The sequence below is a fragment of the Hemitrygon akajei genome, chromosome 5 (assembly GCF_048418815.1).
Source record: "Hemitrygon akajei chromosome 5, sHemAka1.3, whole genome shotgun sequence".
Lineage (NCBI taxonomy): Eukaryota > Metazoa > Chordata > Chondrichthyes > Myliobatiformes > Dasyatidae > Hemitrygon > Hemitrygon akajei.
In genome coordinates, this window is record NC_133128.1 from 43,493,773 (window position 1) to 43,509,684 (window position 15,912).

General features: G+C 36.7%; 1 protein-coding gene across 1 annotated transcript in view; it reads left to right on the plus strand.

Annotated features, from left to right (window-relative positions):
- Nucleotides 1-14,496, plus strand: part of hgd (homogentisate 1,2-dioxygenase) — a 37,652-nt gene extending 23,156 nt beyond the window's left edge. Inside the window, exons 7-15 of the mRNA XM_073045373.1 lie at nt 824-858; nt 1,522-1,601; nt 2,883-2,982; nt 4,827-4,951; nt 5,663-5,767; nt 6,501-6,627; nt 10,302-10,483; nt 11,477-11,637; nt 13,888-14,496. Of these exons, the coding sequence (XP_072901474.1) occupies nt 824-858; nt 1,522-1,601; nt 2,883-2,982; nt 4,827-4,951; nt 5,663-5,767; nt 6,501-6,627; nt 10,302-10,483; nt 11,477-11,620 (898 nt within the window). The 3' untranslated portion in view covers nt 11,621-11,637; nt 13,888-14,496. The remainder of the gene's footprint in view (nt 1-823; nt 859-1,521; nt 1,602-2,882; nt 2,983-4,826; nt 4,952-5,662; nt 5,768-6,500; nt 6,628-10,301; nt 10,484-11,476; nt 11,638-13,887) is intronic.
- Nucleotides 14,497-15,912: the final 1,416 nt, after the last annotated feature.

Here is a 15,912-nt window from a genome sequence, read left to right on the forward strand (position 1 = left end):
AATACTACCATGCCTATGGTGTTCCTCCTAAACACCTCAGAATGCAACACACTCTAGAAGAAAGTTCATTAAGCTAAAATAAACAGAGTACATATCTTGCAATGTTGGTCAAAGTATGACAGCATCATAAGCTGGCTAGTCATATGGTTTCAAAGACAAAATTTGGGTAAGCTGAAACTGAAGAAACTGTCTCGTAGACAAATATAGAACAGTACAGCACAGGAACATGCCCTGAACTTACTGTCTCTCACTATTAAATGCCTGCTTTCTGCTATTGGATATTTCATGCATGGGAAAATAGTTGCTGTATCTATATCTCTTAGAATTCTATAATCCTCTATTAGATCTCCCCTTAGCCTCCAACATTCTTCTTGATCTCAAAATGCTGAGCACAACAACATGTTCCACACTGGTCTCCCTATCCTCCAAGTCCTTCTCCTTTGTACATGCCGATGCATTTAGACCTCACCCACACCCAACGCCTTCCTTCTTTATCTTTGAGAAGTCCTACCTGTTCCCTAGTTATCCTTTTGCTCTTGATGTAGGTATATAATGCCTTGAGTTCTTTAACCCTACTTGCCAAGTAGTTTTCATGGAACCTTTCACCTTCGTATTTCATTTCCCGAGTTCTTTTCTGTTTATCATATTTAAGGGATCTGTTTGATTTTAGCTTCTTAAGCCTTATGCTTTCTTTCCCTTCTTGACTAATTTCACCATCTCTCCCAATTAAGTCACCCTATCTCCTGCCTAATATTCTCATAATTTATCCTGTTTATAAGAGTAAAATTCCAAGGTATGATCGTATTAAACTTTTGTATTTCAGGAGTTTTTATAATTCAGATGGGGATTTCCTTCTAGGTAAGTAAAACTTTTGATAAATCAGTAGATTTGCCCTATTATCAAAATTTGAATGGTACGTATTCCTTGTAATCCAAATTTGTTTACATAATACTTTCTTAGGAACAATTTCAAAACAAATATGGATTTCATAAATTAGAACCTTCAGTTATTGGAGTGATAGAGCCAGCACTGAATTTTAGAGGCAGTTATCCATATCCTTTGTTTAAAAAAATGTGTAGTATTTCAGAACCTCCTACTTTGCTTTAATTTTATCCTGATGGTTTGATCAAAATGTCTGCTTAGCCAATAAATTGGAGAATATTTACCAAAGAAATATGGAACTATGAACAACAAAACTAGATAATAAGGTAACCTCCGCTCTCATTCTTTTAAACTATGTCAGCTGAGGGCACCACAGATATAACTAAGAGTATTTACCTTCAGGATTTAATTATTACAATTTTGTTATTTTGATTCAGAAAGTGGTCTGTCACAAACTTCAACAATAATACAATACTTTTGTTAGAATATTCCAATATCATCTCTTAAAGAGAAAGCACAATGATGACTAAACTTAAAAAGAGGAAAATTTAGAAGCATATTCATTTACCAACACTGATTTGAGAAAACATTGTTTACATGTTTGTTTTAAGATTTTGGACTTTTTAAATTATCTTGCAGTGCCTCAAAAAGGGAACCTCCTGATCACCACAGAATTTGGCAAAATGCTGGTGGAACCCAATGAAATTTGTGTCATTCAGGTAAACAAGAGGAAAAATCATTTATTTAAAACATCAATTTTGCTTAAATACAGGCCTCTAAATCAATGAATTATTAATTCTTGTTACTTAATTGGTTTTGATATTAATTCCTGTTCAAAGTGACAAACATACTATTTATGTATTAGAAGGGAAATATTTATTGCAAACAGAACTCAAATTTTAATCTGTCTGACTGTGCTGAAATGTCATGTGACAATCTAGTCTTGCATCCTTTACCACTTTCACAGATTTTTATTATTATTATTGTCACATGTACTGAAATGCAGTGAGAACTTTATCCTGCATGTTATTAATACAGATCAAATTATTTCACATTGCATTCTGGTAGAACAAGGTAAGACATTAACAATGCATTATAAGGTATAACAGCTACAAGGAAAGTGCAGGTAAACTATAAGATGCAAGATCATAACAAGAAAGATTGTGAGGTTAAGAGTCTATTTTGTCATACTACGCAATCATTTAGTCTTGTAACAATGGGGCAGAAACAGATGTTACATGTTTTCAGGCTTTTGTACCTTCTGCCTAATGAAAGAGGGTAGATAAGAGGATGTCTGAAGTGGGTGTGGTTGATTACACTGGATGCTTTATTGAAGCATCAAAGACTATAAGACATAGGAGCAGAATTGGGCCATTCAGCCCATCGAGTCTGCTCTGTCCTTCCATCATGGCTGATTTATTATCCCACTCAACATCATTCTTCTGTAACCATTGTTGTCCTGATTAATCGAGAAACTATCAACTCCCAGTTTAAATATATCTAGTGACTTGGCCTCAACAGCCGTCTGTGATGTGCTGAGTTATATCCATTTCTCTATGTAGTTTCTTGCAGTCGTGTGCAGAACAGTTGCCATTCCAAGCTGTGATGCATCCAGATGGGATGCTTTTTATGGTGTATCATTAAAATTGGTAATGGTTGATGGGAAATGCTAAATTTCTTTGGTCTCCTGAGGATGTAAAGGCTTTAGTGAGCTTTCTTGGCCACATATCTACACAGTAGGAGTGGGACAGACTATTGGTGATGTTCACTCCTAGGAACTTGAAGCTTTCAACCATCTCAGACTCAGCACTGTTGATATAGACAAGAGCATGTATACTGGCCTTCTTCCTAAAGTCAATGACCAGCTCTTTTATTGTTGATGTTGAGGGAAAGGTTTTCCTATGGAAAATATTAACCTGTGAATTTTAAGAAAAACCATTTGATATCTGCATGAAATTCCTATACATTTGGAATATAATTTTGATTTTTTGTTTTTGCAGCAAGGCATGCACTTCAGTGTGGAGGTTTCTGAAGAAACCAGAGGTTACGTTCTGGAAATCTTTGGAGCACATTTTGAGTTGCCTGATCTTGGCCCTATTGGTAAAGATTGTAGTGTGCAAAATATTTAGTTTTAGGCTTCAGTGTAAATTACTTCATGTGACATTGTGTTATGTATGTAAGACGTAACAGAGGGTTAATAAAATTCTGATAATCCAACACTCAGGACAGAGTGATGCTGGACATCAGATAATCTGGACTATTTTTCAGAATAAGTATTCCTATTAATACATCAACATGATTTGAATTTGCTCATTTTTATATGTTACTCGGTGTCAAAAGGTATTTTCTAGTGAAGCCAATGGATTGAATGGGAACTTGTGAAACTGGGCCACAGCAGGTTAAAGGGCAGCACAGAAACTGGGGTACTGGAAGTGCAGGAACCGGTGTCCTAGTGGATTTAGAGTGAGTCAGGTGCTGAACTGACAACATTTCCAAATAGTTGGAGAGTGAATGTTAGCATTTTACAGTATAAATGGAATATTAATCAGCATGGTTTCATCTGGAATTTAACTATTTCATTGATAGTTTTGTAAAATTGATTTTAGATCAATATCTGCACCTTAATCATGCAGTTTCTATATTGGTGGAAATCACATTTTTAGTTGCAAATCTTCTAAAAGATAATTTTCCTCTGCAATTTCACTTACTGGGGCCTGGGTTTGCACTTGCACTTTTCATTCACCGGACTTCAGTCCCTGTGCAACCGTTCCCGTTCCTGCACACTCTTTTAACTTACCTGCTTCACTGGAATATCTGTTGTCATATTGTGTAACATCCTAAAAAGTGGTAAAATATTAGAGAAATATTAAAAGAAATAGCATTTAATAGTCTAGAAAATCTGTCAGTGCATCACCTCCACAATCCTAATCATGCTAGATTATCAGAACATTATTGTACTAGTAATTCAGAGCAAACTACTGCAGATGGTGGAAATCTAAAACCAAAGCAAAAATTGCTGGACCATCCAGTAGCCAAAGCAGCATTGGTGAAGAGAGAGACAAAATTGATGTTTCATGTCAATGACCCTTCATCAGAACTGGGTCATTGATTTAAATGAAGGGAGGGGTGGAGAGGACAATGGAATTGTCTGTGAGAGAGTGAAGAACAAAGTCATTGAGAACACAAATACATTTAAAAACTGGCACAGTAGTTGGAGACGTTAAGAAAACAAACAATTTGAAACAGAAAGCAAACTACATCTATGTTGGGGAGGGGAGGTGTAGAGAGAGAGTGAAAATTAGAGAGTCAGAGAGAGGGATGGACAGTGATAGATCAGAAAATGTTGCTTAGCAGTACTATATACTGTATGTCCTCTGCACAGTATAGCCTGTCTTTTTTATTTTTCTGCAGCTGCATCTTGTGGCATTAGTGTTTGGAATATTCAAGATCTCTCGGTCCTAATATTTACTCCCTCTACCATTTGTGTATGCTAATTATAATATATACCATTTAAAAAAAGCAGCATTTTGTATATTGCAACAATTCTCAGTAGTTGTTTGATAGTACCTTTCAAATCTGTAATCCTTCCCACATTTAGGTTCCCACATTCTGTGACATATAATCCTCATTAGGAAATGTATTCTTATTCACCTTCAAAAAAAGGTCAAAATCTTTGAATTCTACCTACTAGTACAGTGATATGACTTGCACCATAACAACTACAGTTCAAGATGGTGGCTTACCTTCTTACCTTTCCAAATGTACTTAGTGCAACAGATTATTTTTTTTTAATTCTCAAATGACTGGAAGTTTTCCACTTTGGCCAGCTGAAATAAAGAACATTTAAACTGTTTAAACTATTTAATAATTAGAAGTGATTTATCATTCTTTGTCAGACAAAGAACCTTGTTTATACTCTTAAAGAGTTTGACTTGCTTTACCAGGAGCCAATGGCCTCGCCAATCCCAGGGATTTCAAAGTTCCCGTTGCATGGTATGAAAACCGACAAGTTCCAGCAGGCTTTACTGTCATCAACAAATTTCAGGGGAAGCTTTTTGCTGCCCAGCAGGTAATCAGTGTCAAATACTTGGTGCATAAACAGCAAAATTATCCTAAAATTTTAGTATTCAGGTTCATTAATGGGTAACAAATGTGAAGCAGGAGTTTTGTCCTGTGTAATGACAAATCAAAAAGACCAAAGACTTTAGTTCAGTTATTGATCTATACTGAATTCATTAACATGTGCTGAGAAAATTATGGGATGCTACAATAATTCATAGCATCCTTGAAATTGAGTATTTGTCTGGGGTTCTTGCTTCTCGTGACACATTCAGTAACGTAAGCTGAAAAACTAAGTTTTGTGAAATGCTTTCTTGTTTGAATGGACAGCCAAACCTACCTTATTGAATTCTTTAATGAACTTCTTATTTAGTTCAACCCTCAACTATGTGAGGTTACAATAAGCCGAGTTTATATTACCTCTCCTTATGATTTAATTTTAAGGCCTATTATAGTGAATCTATGCTATAACTCTCACCTGTCTGCATCCAAGGTATTCCAACTTGACTTTGATTAAAATTCAGTGCAGTTTAGGCATAACTTTATAACATCTACATTCCAATGCTCTCAAGATGAAAGCAGACATAACTTGATTACTTGCACTTCATCTGTACTCACAAATGCATTTATCATAAGGCTAGGTTTTCTAGAAGTTTAGAAATGGCCATTTGATCTTAGCCATAATTCTTCAGATTTTAATATTCATTACCATTTTTTTCAGAATCTCTCTCCATTTAATGTTGTGGCCTGGCATGGAAACTATACACCTTACAAGTACAATCTGAATAACTTCATGGTCATTAATTGTGTTGTATTTGATCATGCAGTAAGTAATTTTCCTGGTGAATGATCTTTTTTTTTAGTACTGTATATCAAGCACAAATATTATTTGGACATTCAAACATTTTGCAGTGAAAAATGTTCCAATAGTAAAGTTCATGGCTTGTTCTGTATTCCAAGATGGGACTTCCACTGGATGGTTTTGCCATTTGAGGTTTGGGTTTTAACGGTGGTAAGAAAGGAAGGGTTCTGCTTCACACCACAGTGTTCAGCTTAGTATGTTGATCAGTTGATGGCATCTATTGAGATTATCGTAGCTGATTTATACAGAATAGATGAAGTATAAAAGATTTTTAAGAGGTAAAAGATATTCAAAGTATCACAAAAATATCATTGGATATTTGGAGGAATTTGAAACTTCAGGAAGCATTTGCAAAATAGTTAAATATTTTCACATTCTGTTATTTGATGGATAGATCATTGAAGTTCCCAACATGGGAGAAACAAAATGATTCTGTTGAAGTAACAGATGCTTTATCTTGCAGTTTTATCTTGTATAAATACAGAAATTGGTGCTACAGAATGAGTCAAATATCAAAGAAGTTAATTTGAAAGTTCATTTTTTGCTTTTAAAAAAAAATCAAAATAGCCCAATCAAAGTTTGAATTTCTTATTTCAAAGACTCTTGTGCAAGGTAACCAAATCGAGACAAGTTAACACCATGTTGAAACATTTCCAACATGGATCGGCAGCCTAATAAAAACCACATGTCTTTTCAGGATCCTTCAATTTTCACAGTGCTGACTGCTAAATCAACTCGCCCAGGTGTGGCTATTGCGGATTTTGTGATCTTTCCCCCACGTTGGGGAGTAGCTAACCACACATTCAGGCCTCCTTACTACCATCGTAAGTTACAGCAAATCTCATTTGTGGTTTATCTATGTTTTTTATTAACACAATACAAAAAGAAAAAATTTGGGAAAATAGCATAAGAAACAAAATCGCAGGCAACCTGAATGCATGCAACTTTTGCAATATGGTAGATAAATTGATGAGATAAATGAGTATCCAGTGTTAGCTGTTAATGAGATGTGTCTGTAAGGTGACCAAGGCTGAGGACTATATATTGCTGGGGATTTCACATTTCAGAGACATGGGCAGAAAGGGAGAGAATATGGAGTACCCCGATAATAAAGAATGAGATCAATGCATAGTGATGGTGAGAAATAATCGTGCCTCAGAAAATAAAGCTGTAGAATCAGTTTGGATGGAGATAATAAAATGCAAGAGAACTAGACAATGATTGGAGATAAAAATACACCTGATAACAGTAGCTAGAGTAGAAATCAAGAAATAATGGGGTGGGGGGGGGGGGGAGTAATGTTCAAGGAAGATGCTGTGGTAACTATGGATGACATTGTCATACACATTGAACAAATCAAATTGGAAAAGAGGTTTTGAGGGCAAGTTTACTAGATGTACTTGGATAGTTATTTTTAGAAGCACATGTGGAAACAGCCATGAAGAGGCTATTTTGGATCTGGTCACTGTAATGTGCAGGTAAATAATAATCTCATTGAAAAATATCCTCTGGAGAAGAATGATTTCATATTCAGTTTGAGTGTAAGAAATTTCTTCAGAAATTGGAGGATTACATTTAATTGAAGACAATTACAAAGATATAACCATATAACAATTACAGCATAGAAACAGGCCATCTTGACCCTTCTAGTCCGTGCCGAACATTTACTCTCACCTAGTCCCACTGACCCGCACTCAGCCCATAACCTTCCATTCCTTTCCTGTCCATATACCTACCCAATTTTTTTTTTTAAACGACAAATTGAACCTGCCTCTACCACTTCTACCGGAAGCTCGTTCCACACAGCTACCACTCTCTGAGTAAAGAAGTTCCTCCTCGTGTTACCCCTAAACTTTTGCCCCTTAACTCTGAACTCATGTCCTCTTGTTTGAATCTCCCCCACTCTCAATGGAAAAAGCCTATCTACGTCAACTTTATCTATCCCCCTCATAATTTTTAATACCTCTTACAAGTCCCCCCTCAACCTTCTATGCTCCAAAGAATAAAGACCTAACTTGTTCAACCTTTCTCTGTAACTTAGGTGCTGAAACCCAGGTAACATTCTAGTAAATCTCCTCTGTACTCTCTCTATTTTGTTGACATCTTTCCTATAATTCGGTGCCCAGAACTGTACACAATACTTCAAATTTGGCCTTACCAATGCCATGTACAATTTTAACAGTACATCCCAACTCCTATACTCAATGCTCTGATTGATAAAGGCCAGCATACCAAAAGCTTTCTTCACCACCCTATCCACATGAGATTCCACCTTCAGGGAACTATGCACCATTATTCCTAGATCAGTCTGTTCTACTGCATTCCTCAATGCCCTACCATTTACCAGGTATGTCCTATTTTGATTATTCCTACCTAAATGTAGCACCTCACACTTATCAGCATTAAACTCCATCTGCCATCTTTCAGCCCACTCTTCTAATTGGCCTAAATCTCTCTGCAAGCTTTGAGAACCTACTTCATTATCCACAACGCCACCTACCTTAGTATCATCTGCATATTTACTAATCCAATTTACCACCCCATCATCCAGCTCATTAATATATATGACAAACAACATTGGACCCAGTACAGATCCCTGAGGCACACCACTGGTCACTGGCCTCCAACCTGATAAACAGTTATCCACCACTACTCTCTGGCATCTCCCATCCAGCCACTGTTGAATCCATTTTACTACTTCAATATTAATACCTAACGATTGAACCTTCCTAACTAACCTTACGTGTGGAACCTTGTCAAGGCAGAGTTGGCTGACAGGAAAAAGGTAAGACAGCAGATAAATAATGGCAAATATTTACAAAAATTGCATTCTATTTGAGAAATAGATTCCATAGAGGATGATTCAATCATGACCAACCAAAGAGCTCAAAGCTGGTATCAAATTTTGAAAGAAAAGGCATACACTGTTGCAAAGATTACTAGTAGACCAAAAAAATTGGGGGAAAATAGGACCCAGTTAAGGATAACTAATTACAAACAAGTGATGGGATAGAATCTAGGTTATGTGAGTAAGCTTCTTTATGTGTATAAGGAGGTTCACCATGTTGATTTGTGGGATGAGGGAATTGTCTATGAGGGAAGCCTATATAGGTTGGTCCTATATTTATAGGAATTTTTAATAAATTTTTTATAAATATATTTATAGAATATTTATAAGAATAAAATGTGATTTATTAAAATACAAGATTCTGAGAGAATACTTCCTCTTATGGAGGAGTTCAGAACACATGGCTTCAGAATAAGGGATTATCTATTTGAAATGATGAGGAGCAATGTATTCTCTGAATTATGAGTCTTTGAGAACCATGGCCAATATCAGATCAGCTATCATTTTCTTGAAACCTAAAGACTGTATGGCCTACTCCTATTATTTGTTATTTTATTTAGTCTTTGTAAATTTATTAATAAGTCCTTAGGCTAGTGGTTATTGGCCAAAATGAAAACTGGGATGTACACTGTGAAGTTGTGTGATTATTTTTTAAAAGGACCATGCACTTAAGTTTCATTTTAGTTCAGTGAACCAATATTTAAGAAGCTTTGGGATCATGGAATTAGATACTCGTAACATACTGTACAATTGTATGACATACAATTCTATGAAAGACATTCATGTCCAGAAAGTCTTCTGTGTAAAATAAATCCTTCCAACATTCCCTAGTGCTTTCTAAAGATAATTTGTACTACAGGATACTTGTTAACAATTAAGTAGGTTGATGAGATTCTTTACCATCTTAAAATAAATCAATCTTATCAATTATAACCTTTTATTTCTGGCATCATACAATTGAATCTCTTTTGTATCCTTTACCTGGCTCTAATGCCCAATTTAATATCATTAGATAAACTGCATCCAGGAGCCCGTCAAAGATTTGGTGTGTACCTGGCATAATTTTGTAATCATCTACTTCATAGTGCATTCATGTCAGAATGGGAAAAGCAATCTCTGAGCTTGGGTTTGAAGATCCTTGATCAGTAGTAGGGTAGTACACAGCCTGAGTAATGGTGCACCACGTCTACTGTATCTAAATCACAGATTGTTCCCCTGAATATTGAAGGATATTTTTCAGTATTATTCAAGATCCCTATGGAACATTAAGAGTAGGTTTTGGGTACTGGATACTCAGAAAATGTAAATAGACTGATCTCCCAATACGTACTGTATATCATTTGATAAGAATTGCATTGGAGGATGTTGCCATCTATCATAATGACTGTCATGGGAAGTTCTATGCACAGCATCTTTATGATGGATTTTAAAACATCATAGTTGACTTATCCATGTGCATTTCACAAATTCTCAACAGCTGAATTTTAAATTTTATAAGAAGGGAAGTGTTGACAAGAGTGGCAATTATACTCCCTTATCTATTGTTTTCTTACACCAAAAAACATTTTGTTCTGATGGTTATGAGGCAAAGAAAATGCAGAATTGTTTGCAGAAGTATGGATTTCAACACTTGGTTTCTTTCCTGCCCAGGCAACTGTATGAGTGAATTTATGGGACTGATTAAGGGTCATTATGAAGCAAAGGAGCAGGGCTTCCTGCCTGGCGGAGCAAGTCTGCATAGCATTATGACTCCACATGGGCCAGATGCTGAATGCTTTGAAAAAGCAAGCAAGGCAGAACTCAAACCAGAACCAGTAGCTGATGGGACAATGGTAAGTTACAGAAGGACTCTGTTGGATCCAACTGTTTAATTCTTAGACTGTTTGATTAACATATCATAGTCCAGAATACCTTCTAAACAAATACCGGTAGTACTCCTAAGTTTCATGATCAGAGTACAACAACACAGAAATGGGCCTTCAGCCCATGGAGAACTGTTATTCTGCCTAGCCCCATTGACTAGGCCATGTGACATTTTTAGAAAACTCTTACTCATTTTTCAGATGTAGCCCCTGGTAAGCCTCAGGCTCGCTCAGCTCGCTTCTGTCTACGGGCAGCAGCCTTCAGCCCCGCCAAACTGGGTAATCAGCTTGTGTAGATGCTGTGTGATGTCCCCACCATGTCAAATAACAGACAGTACACCATATGCGGTTAAATGCTTGCACTTTATAGATCTTACTGGAACTATGTACTTAATAGAGATACAATATAAAAGGAAAAGTAAAAGGCGTCAAACTTATCAAAGTTCAACCACTTCGTGCACAACCGTTGGAGCTCAGTTAACGAAGTCTTCTTGCCGCCATTCGATCCCCTCCGACCTCCTCGACCTGCCGCCAACAACAGTGGTCGACCAGACCTCCACACGAATCTGTCCTCGTCTCCTCTCCTCGCTGAAGACCCTGGGCCTCGGACTCCCGCTCGGGGTCCGTTCCGTTGCCCAGCTTACAGCATCACGTCTCCTCTCTCTATCCCCATCATGCCTTCTCCCCAAAGCCCGTGAAACAATCGCTTACAGATCCACACGAATAACATGTATCCCAATTGGTTAACAAATGAATACAATTCTCGTTATCAGTAATTATAACCCAAACAAGCTGTGAGAGAGAAGCACTTTCTCTGCAGTTACCATAACAAAGAAGCCATTTTATTAGCCTTAGCAGTAACATAAAAGAAGAATCCCCTTACACAATTCATTGATCTCAGCCCAAGATTACTTTCACTGTTAAAGTTATTAAGTTTCTTTTACTTTCTATTTATTTGGACAGGCATTTATGTTTGAGAGCTCTTTCAACATGAGTGTCACCAAATGGGGTCTGGAGACCTGCAACTGCTTGGACAAAAGCTATTCAGACTGTTGGAAGCCTCTGAAAAATAACTTCAATATCAAATGGAAGCTAAGTGACAAGTGAAACACTAACACAAAAGGGTGAGATAAACCAGTAAACTTATTGTGTGGAATCTGTTTAAATGTTATGATGGGGGATCTACAGCATACCACATGCTTAAAGCCAGCAGAGGATAGAAGGGAGAAAAATGGGGTAAGCAGAGATTTCAGCCAGACTGGTCTCTACTACTAACTTCATTCCCTAACCACTGATAGACTCTCCCTTTTCCTAGCAGAAATTAAAACCAGGCCCAATCTGGATACAGATGTCTGATTACAGTTCATCTAAGCCCTGACTCAAATACATGCTGAATGGATCATCTCTATCTTGAATAACCTGACATTTCACCTTCTATAGCAGAAATCCTTGCCTGAATAGTGTTAATTCTGAATTATGTTTAGTCTTCTGTTGTGTACCCTTGCCCATCATCAACATATTTGATATGAAATTTAAAGCAAACTGAAGACAAGGAAAAGTCATCATCAGTTGAACTGCATTAAAATACATGTTACAATGGTAAAATCCTTTGCCCCTTGTTTAGGGAGTTCACTCAAAGCTAAGTGGGTGCATGTAAAAAAAAACACGCATGCCCTATTTAACACAGCCTGATTGGATTTAACAGCCAACCTCTGCAACTTCTTCCCTCTCCGCAAACCTTGTCCCAGAGTCAGCCACACAACTCTAAATCTTCCATGTACAGAGCCAAGCAATGATTAAGCTGAAGGCAGGACAAAAGACATACGAGCAGAATTAGGCCATTCGGCCCATCAAGTCTACTCCACCATTTGATCACAGTTGATCAGTCTTCTTGGGGTCAGGAATGACGAGCTGTCTTAACTCCAAGATTTCAGTTTATCTGAGAGTGCAAAGAAACATGCAAATACTAAGTGAACTAAATGAAGAACTGAGAAACGATGCTAAGAGGTGAATGAATGTGAAGACAAAGGGACAAAAATGGCCAAGGTGACACCTCTGAAAACTCCATCACGTCTATAGATAAGAAATTCCTTAGAGAATAAACTAGTATAGGCTACACTATTAAAACAAATGTATCACTTGGGTAATGTGCTAATACGTAGCCAATGAAAAAAGGGGTAAAGTGATAGATTACCCATTTTAATTCCACTTCCCATTCCCATTCTGACATGTCAAGTCCATGGCCGCCTCTACTGCCACAATGAGACCACAGTGAGATTGGAGGAACAATACCTTACATTCCATCTGGGTAGTCTCCAACCTGATGGCATGAACTTCGATTCCTGAGCTTCCAGTAATTGCTCCTCCACTGCCCCCCCCCCCCCCCCCCCCCCACACCACCATTTCTGTGGACCTGACCCTCAGGCAGCCTTAATGATGTTCTAACAGAGAGGCTTTTTCAACTTTCAAAGTATGTTTTATTTCACATTTTCAATCGTGGAAGAAACCAAGCGAAGTTGTATTTTTTTTTAAGAGGTTGCCAGCCCTATGAAAATAAATGAAGCTATGCTAGATATACCAGCAATGACTCATTTGAAGCTGAACATCTGACTTCCAGTGGATTTAGTCCTTCCATGCTGCAGAACCCAGGCATGGAGGGTATGAATGGGTTGACTTGTGGGATAATTTTCTTCTTTTTTTTTCAAACGCACAACTACATTCTTTAATAAGCTTCAATCATAAATAAGTCTATAATGTTTCATGCGCTTAATGGTGTAAAACTAGTTTCACATTGTCATTAATGGCCGCAGCTCTATATCGTTATTCCAGCAACAAAAATTACCAGTGGTTTCAGTGTACTTTTGCAGCATATTCCTCAAGTTTCTCTTGGTCTATAAGACCTTTGAGGTACTGATTATTATTCTTTGTGAGCACGATATCTTTATTTTATTTGTATTACAATCAGTAGCAAAATTACCGATGGAATCTGATGTGATCTGAAATTCTCACCATGTTTTTTTTTATAAATTTTATTTAATTGCGTTTTTAAGTAATTACAAGTGTGGAAAAAAAAATGTATATATCCCTTCCCCCCCCCTCCCCCCTAACTTCCCTATATAAAAAAAAGAGAAAGTAAGAAAGAAAAAAAAAGAAAGAGTGCCTGGTTGTTGGAAGATCTCCACATGCTCCATGGAGTTCTTAAGTGGGATAATTTTCTGATGACATGTCAGCGAAAACCAAGTACGATCCTGTTCAGCTGCTCTCACATGGTTACCACACTCAGAGAGTTTTTCTTTATTTGTGCCAGAGTAATAGTTTTATTTATAATTCCATTATAATTATTTATAATAAATCTTACTTGATATGTTTTCCAGATGCAGATCAGTCTGTGGCTACTGAGGGAAAAATTTCACCTGACTGACAGATCATTAGTTACCACTGAAATAATTACTGATGCAAACATATGTAAGCATGTAGAAATCATAAGTGTTGAATCAAATAAAGTTAAATGACTTGTATTTACTCACACTTAACTATTTGAAATGCTATTTCGAAGAGTTTATTGCAAAAATAAGATGTATTGATACTTTCCACAAACGTGTCTAATTTCTGTAATAGTGCACCATTGGTTACCTATAACTTGAAATGTGCCCATTTAAGCATACTGAATACCAGTTTGCCCATCTTTGTGATGAGGAAAAAAAATCCCAGAGTTGTAACATTTGCACTGTTAAACCCAATTAAGGTCAACAAAGTTGGAAGTGTTTCAAGACAGAATATTAAAAGGGATTAATACTGAGAAATACTGCAGAACAAATAACAGTAAAAGGAACAACTGAATTTGTGACTTCTTCATGATGATATGAATCTTCTTTACCTATGTAACCAGCAAATGTTTCAAGCCTTGTGAAATAGGAAAAAAATCAGAAATAATATACACAATTACTTTTAACATAAAATATGAATAAACTGACCAGAAATTACTTGCACGTTATTATATTAAATTTGAACTACTGCAAATAATGGAAATCACAACTAATGTACATCTTGTTTCAGGAAACCTGGAACAAAATAAAAATGATATAAGTAAAAACAAGAGAGTTGAATGAAAGTCAGGAAACAAGACAATAGAGCAATATCATTCCATCTGTATATGTTCATCCATATTCACTGTAATAGTGGAGTGTAACACACCAAAAATGGTAGTAACTGAAGTCTTCCATTTGTCTTCACTGCAGGTGTTTAGTGGTTGAGTCTTCTTCTCTAAGCAATAGTTCTGCTTATTGGCACTACGCTCTGATTCACTTGTGATTAATTCACAATGTATTTTCATCCAAGCTCACTGCTGCCTCTAGGCTCTGTTCTTTTTATGATCTGCCATTAAACATCACCTATAGACACACACGCTAACACCTCACTTTATTACAAACAGAAGGCAACTAAAAAAAAGACATTTAAAAAGGTAAAAATAGAATATGAAAGTAAGTTAGCCAATAATATTAAAGGGGATACCGGAGGTTTCTTTAGATACATAAAGTGTAAAAAAGAGACGAGAGTAGATATCAGATCACTGGAAAATGATGCTGGAAGTAGTAATGGGGAAAAGGAAATGGCAGGTGAACTAAATGAGTATTTTGCATCAGTCTTCACTGTAGAAGACATTAGCAATATGATAGAAGGTCCAGGTGTCAGGGGTCATGAAGTTCATGTATTTATATTTAAGGCAGAGGTTGATAGAGATTCTTGATTGTCAGGGCATGAAGGGATGTGGGGAGAAGGAAGAAGATTCAGGGTGAGAGGAAAAATGGATCAGCCTTCATGAAATGGCAGAGCAGACTCGATAGGCCTAATTCTGTTTCTATGACATGGTCTTACTTCCATATCCACTTATTTTGATATTGCCTCTATACTGTCTAGCTATCTTTTATGGTATACAGTGTCTCACTGTCCAACAATGATATCAGCTTCAAAAATCTTAATGAATTAGCAATTGGCAACACGATTTGCCATCAGGTACACTCCGTATTATTGAGAACTCAAGGATAAGTTTAAATTTCAGTGGCATAGACCTTTTCAGGCAATTAACTAAATACAAGCTTTTTCCCCATAATAAACTGAACCATTCATACTGTGATTTCTGTCTTTTACTACATTGGTGACATTCTCCACCTCAATTTTAATAGGCTTTTAGATGAGAAGCTAATCTACCTAAGCCAGTGGAATTTATTTTTGAGGTATCTGTATGGTAGATAGAAAAATGTTTATGCAATTCCCAGGATTTCTGAAAGCCCATGCAGATTAAGCAAAAGGAGATTGGCAAAAAAATAAAAGAACACAGAATTGGATGCTGCAGAGAGTGAACAAAGTTAAGAGTTGCTGATAAATAAATAGGCACATAA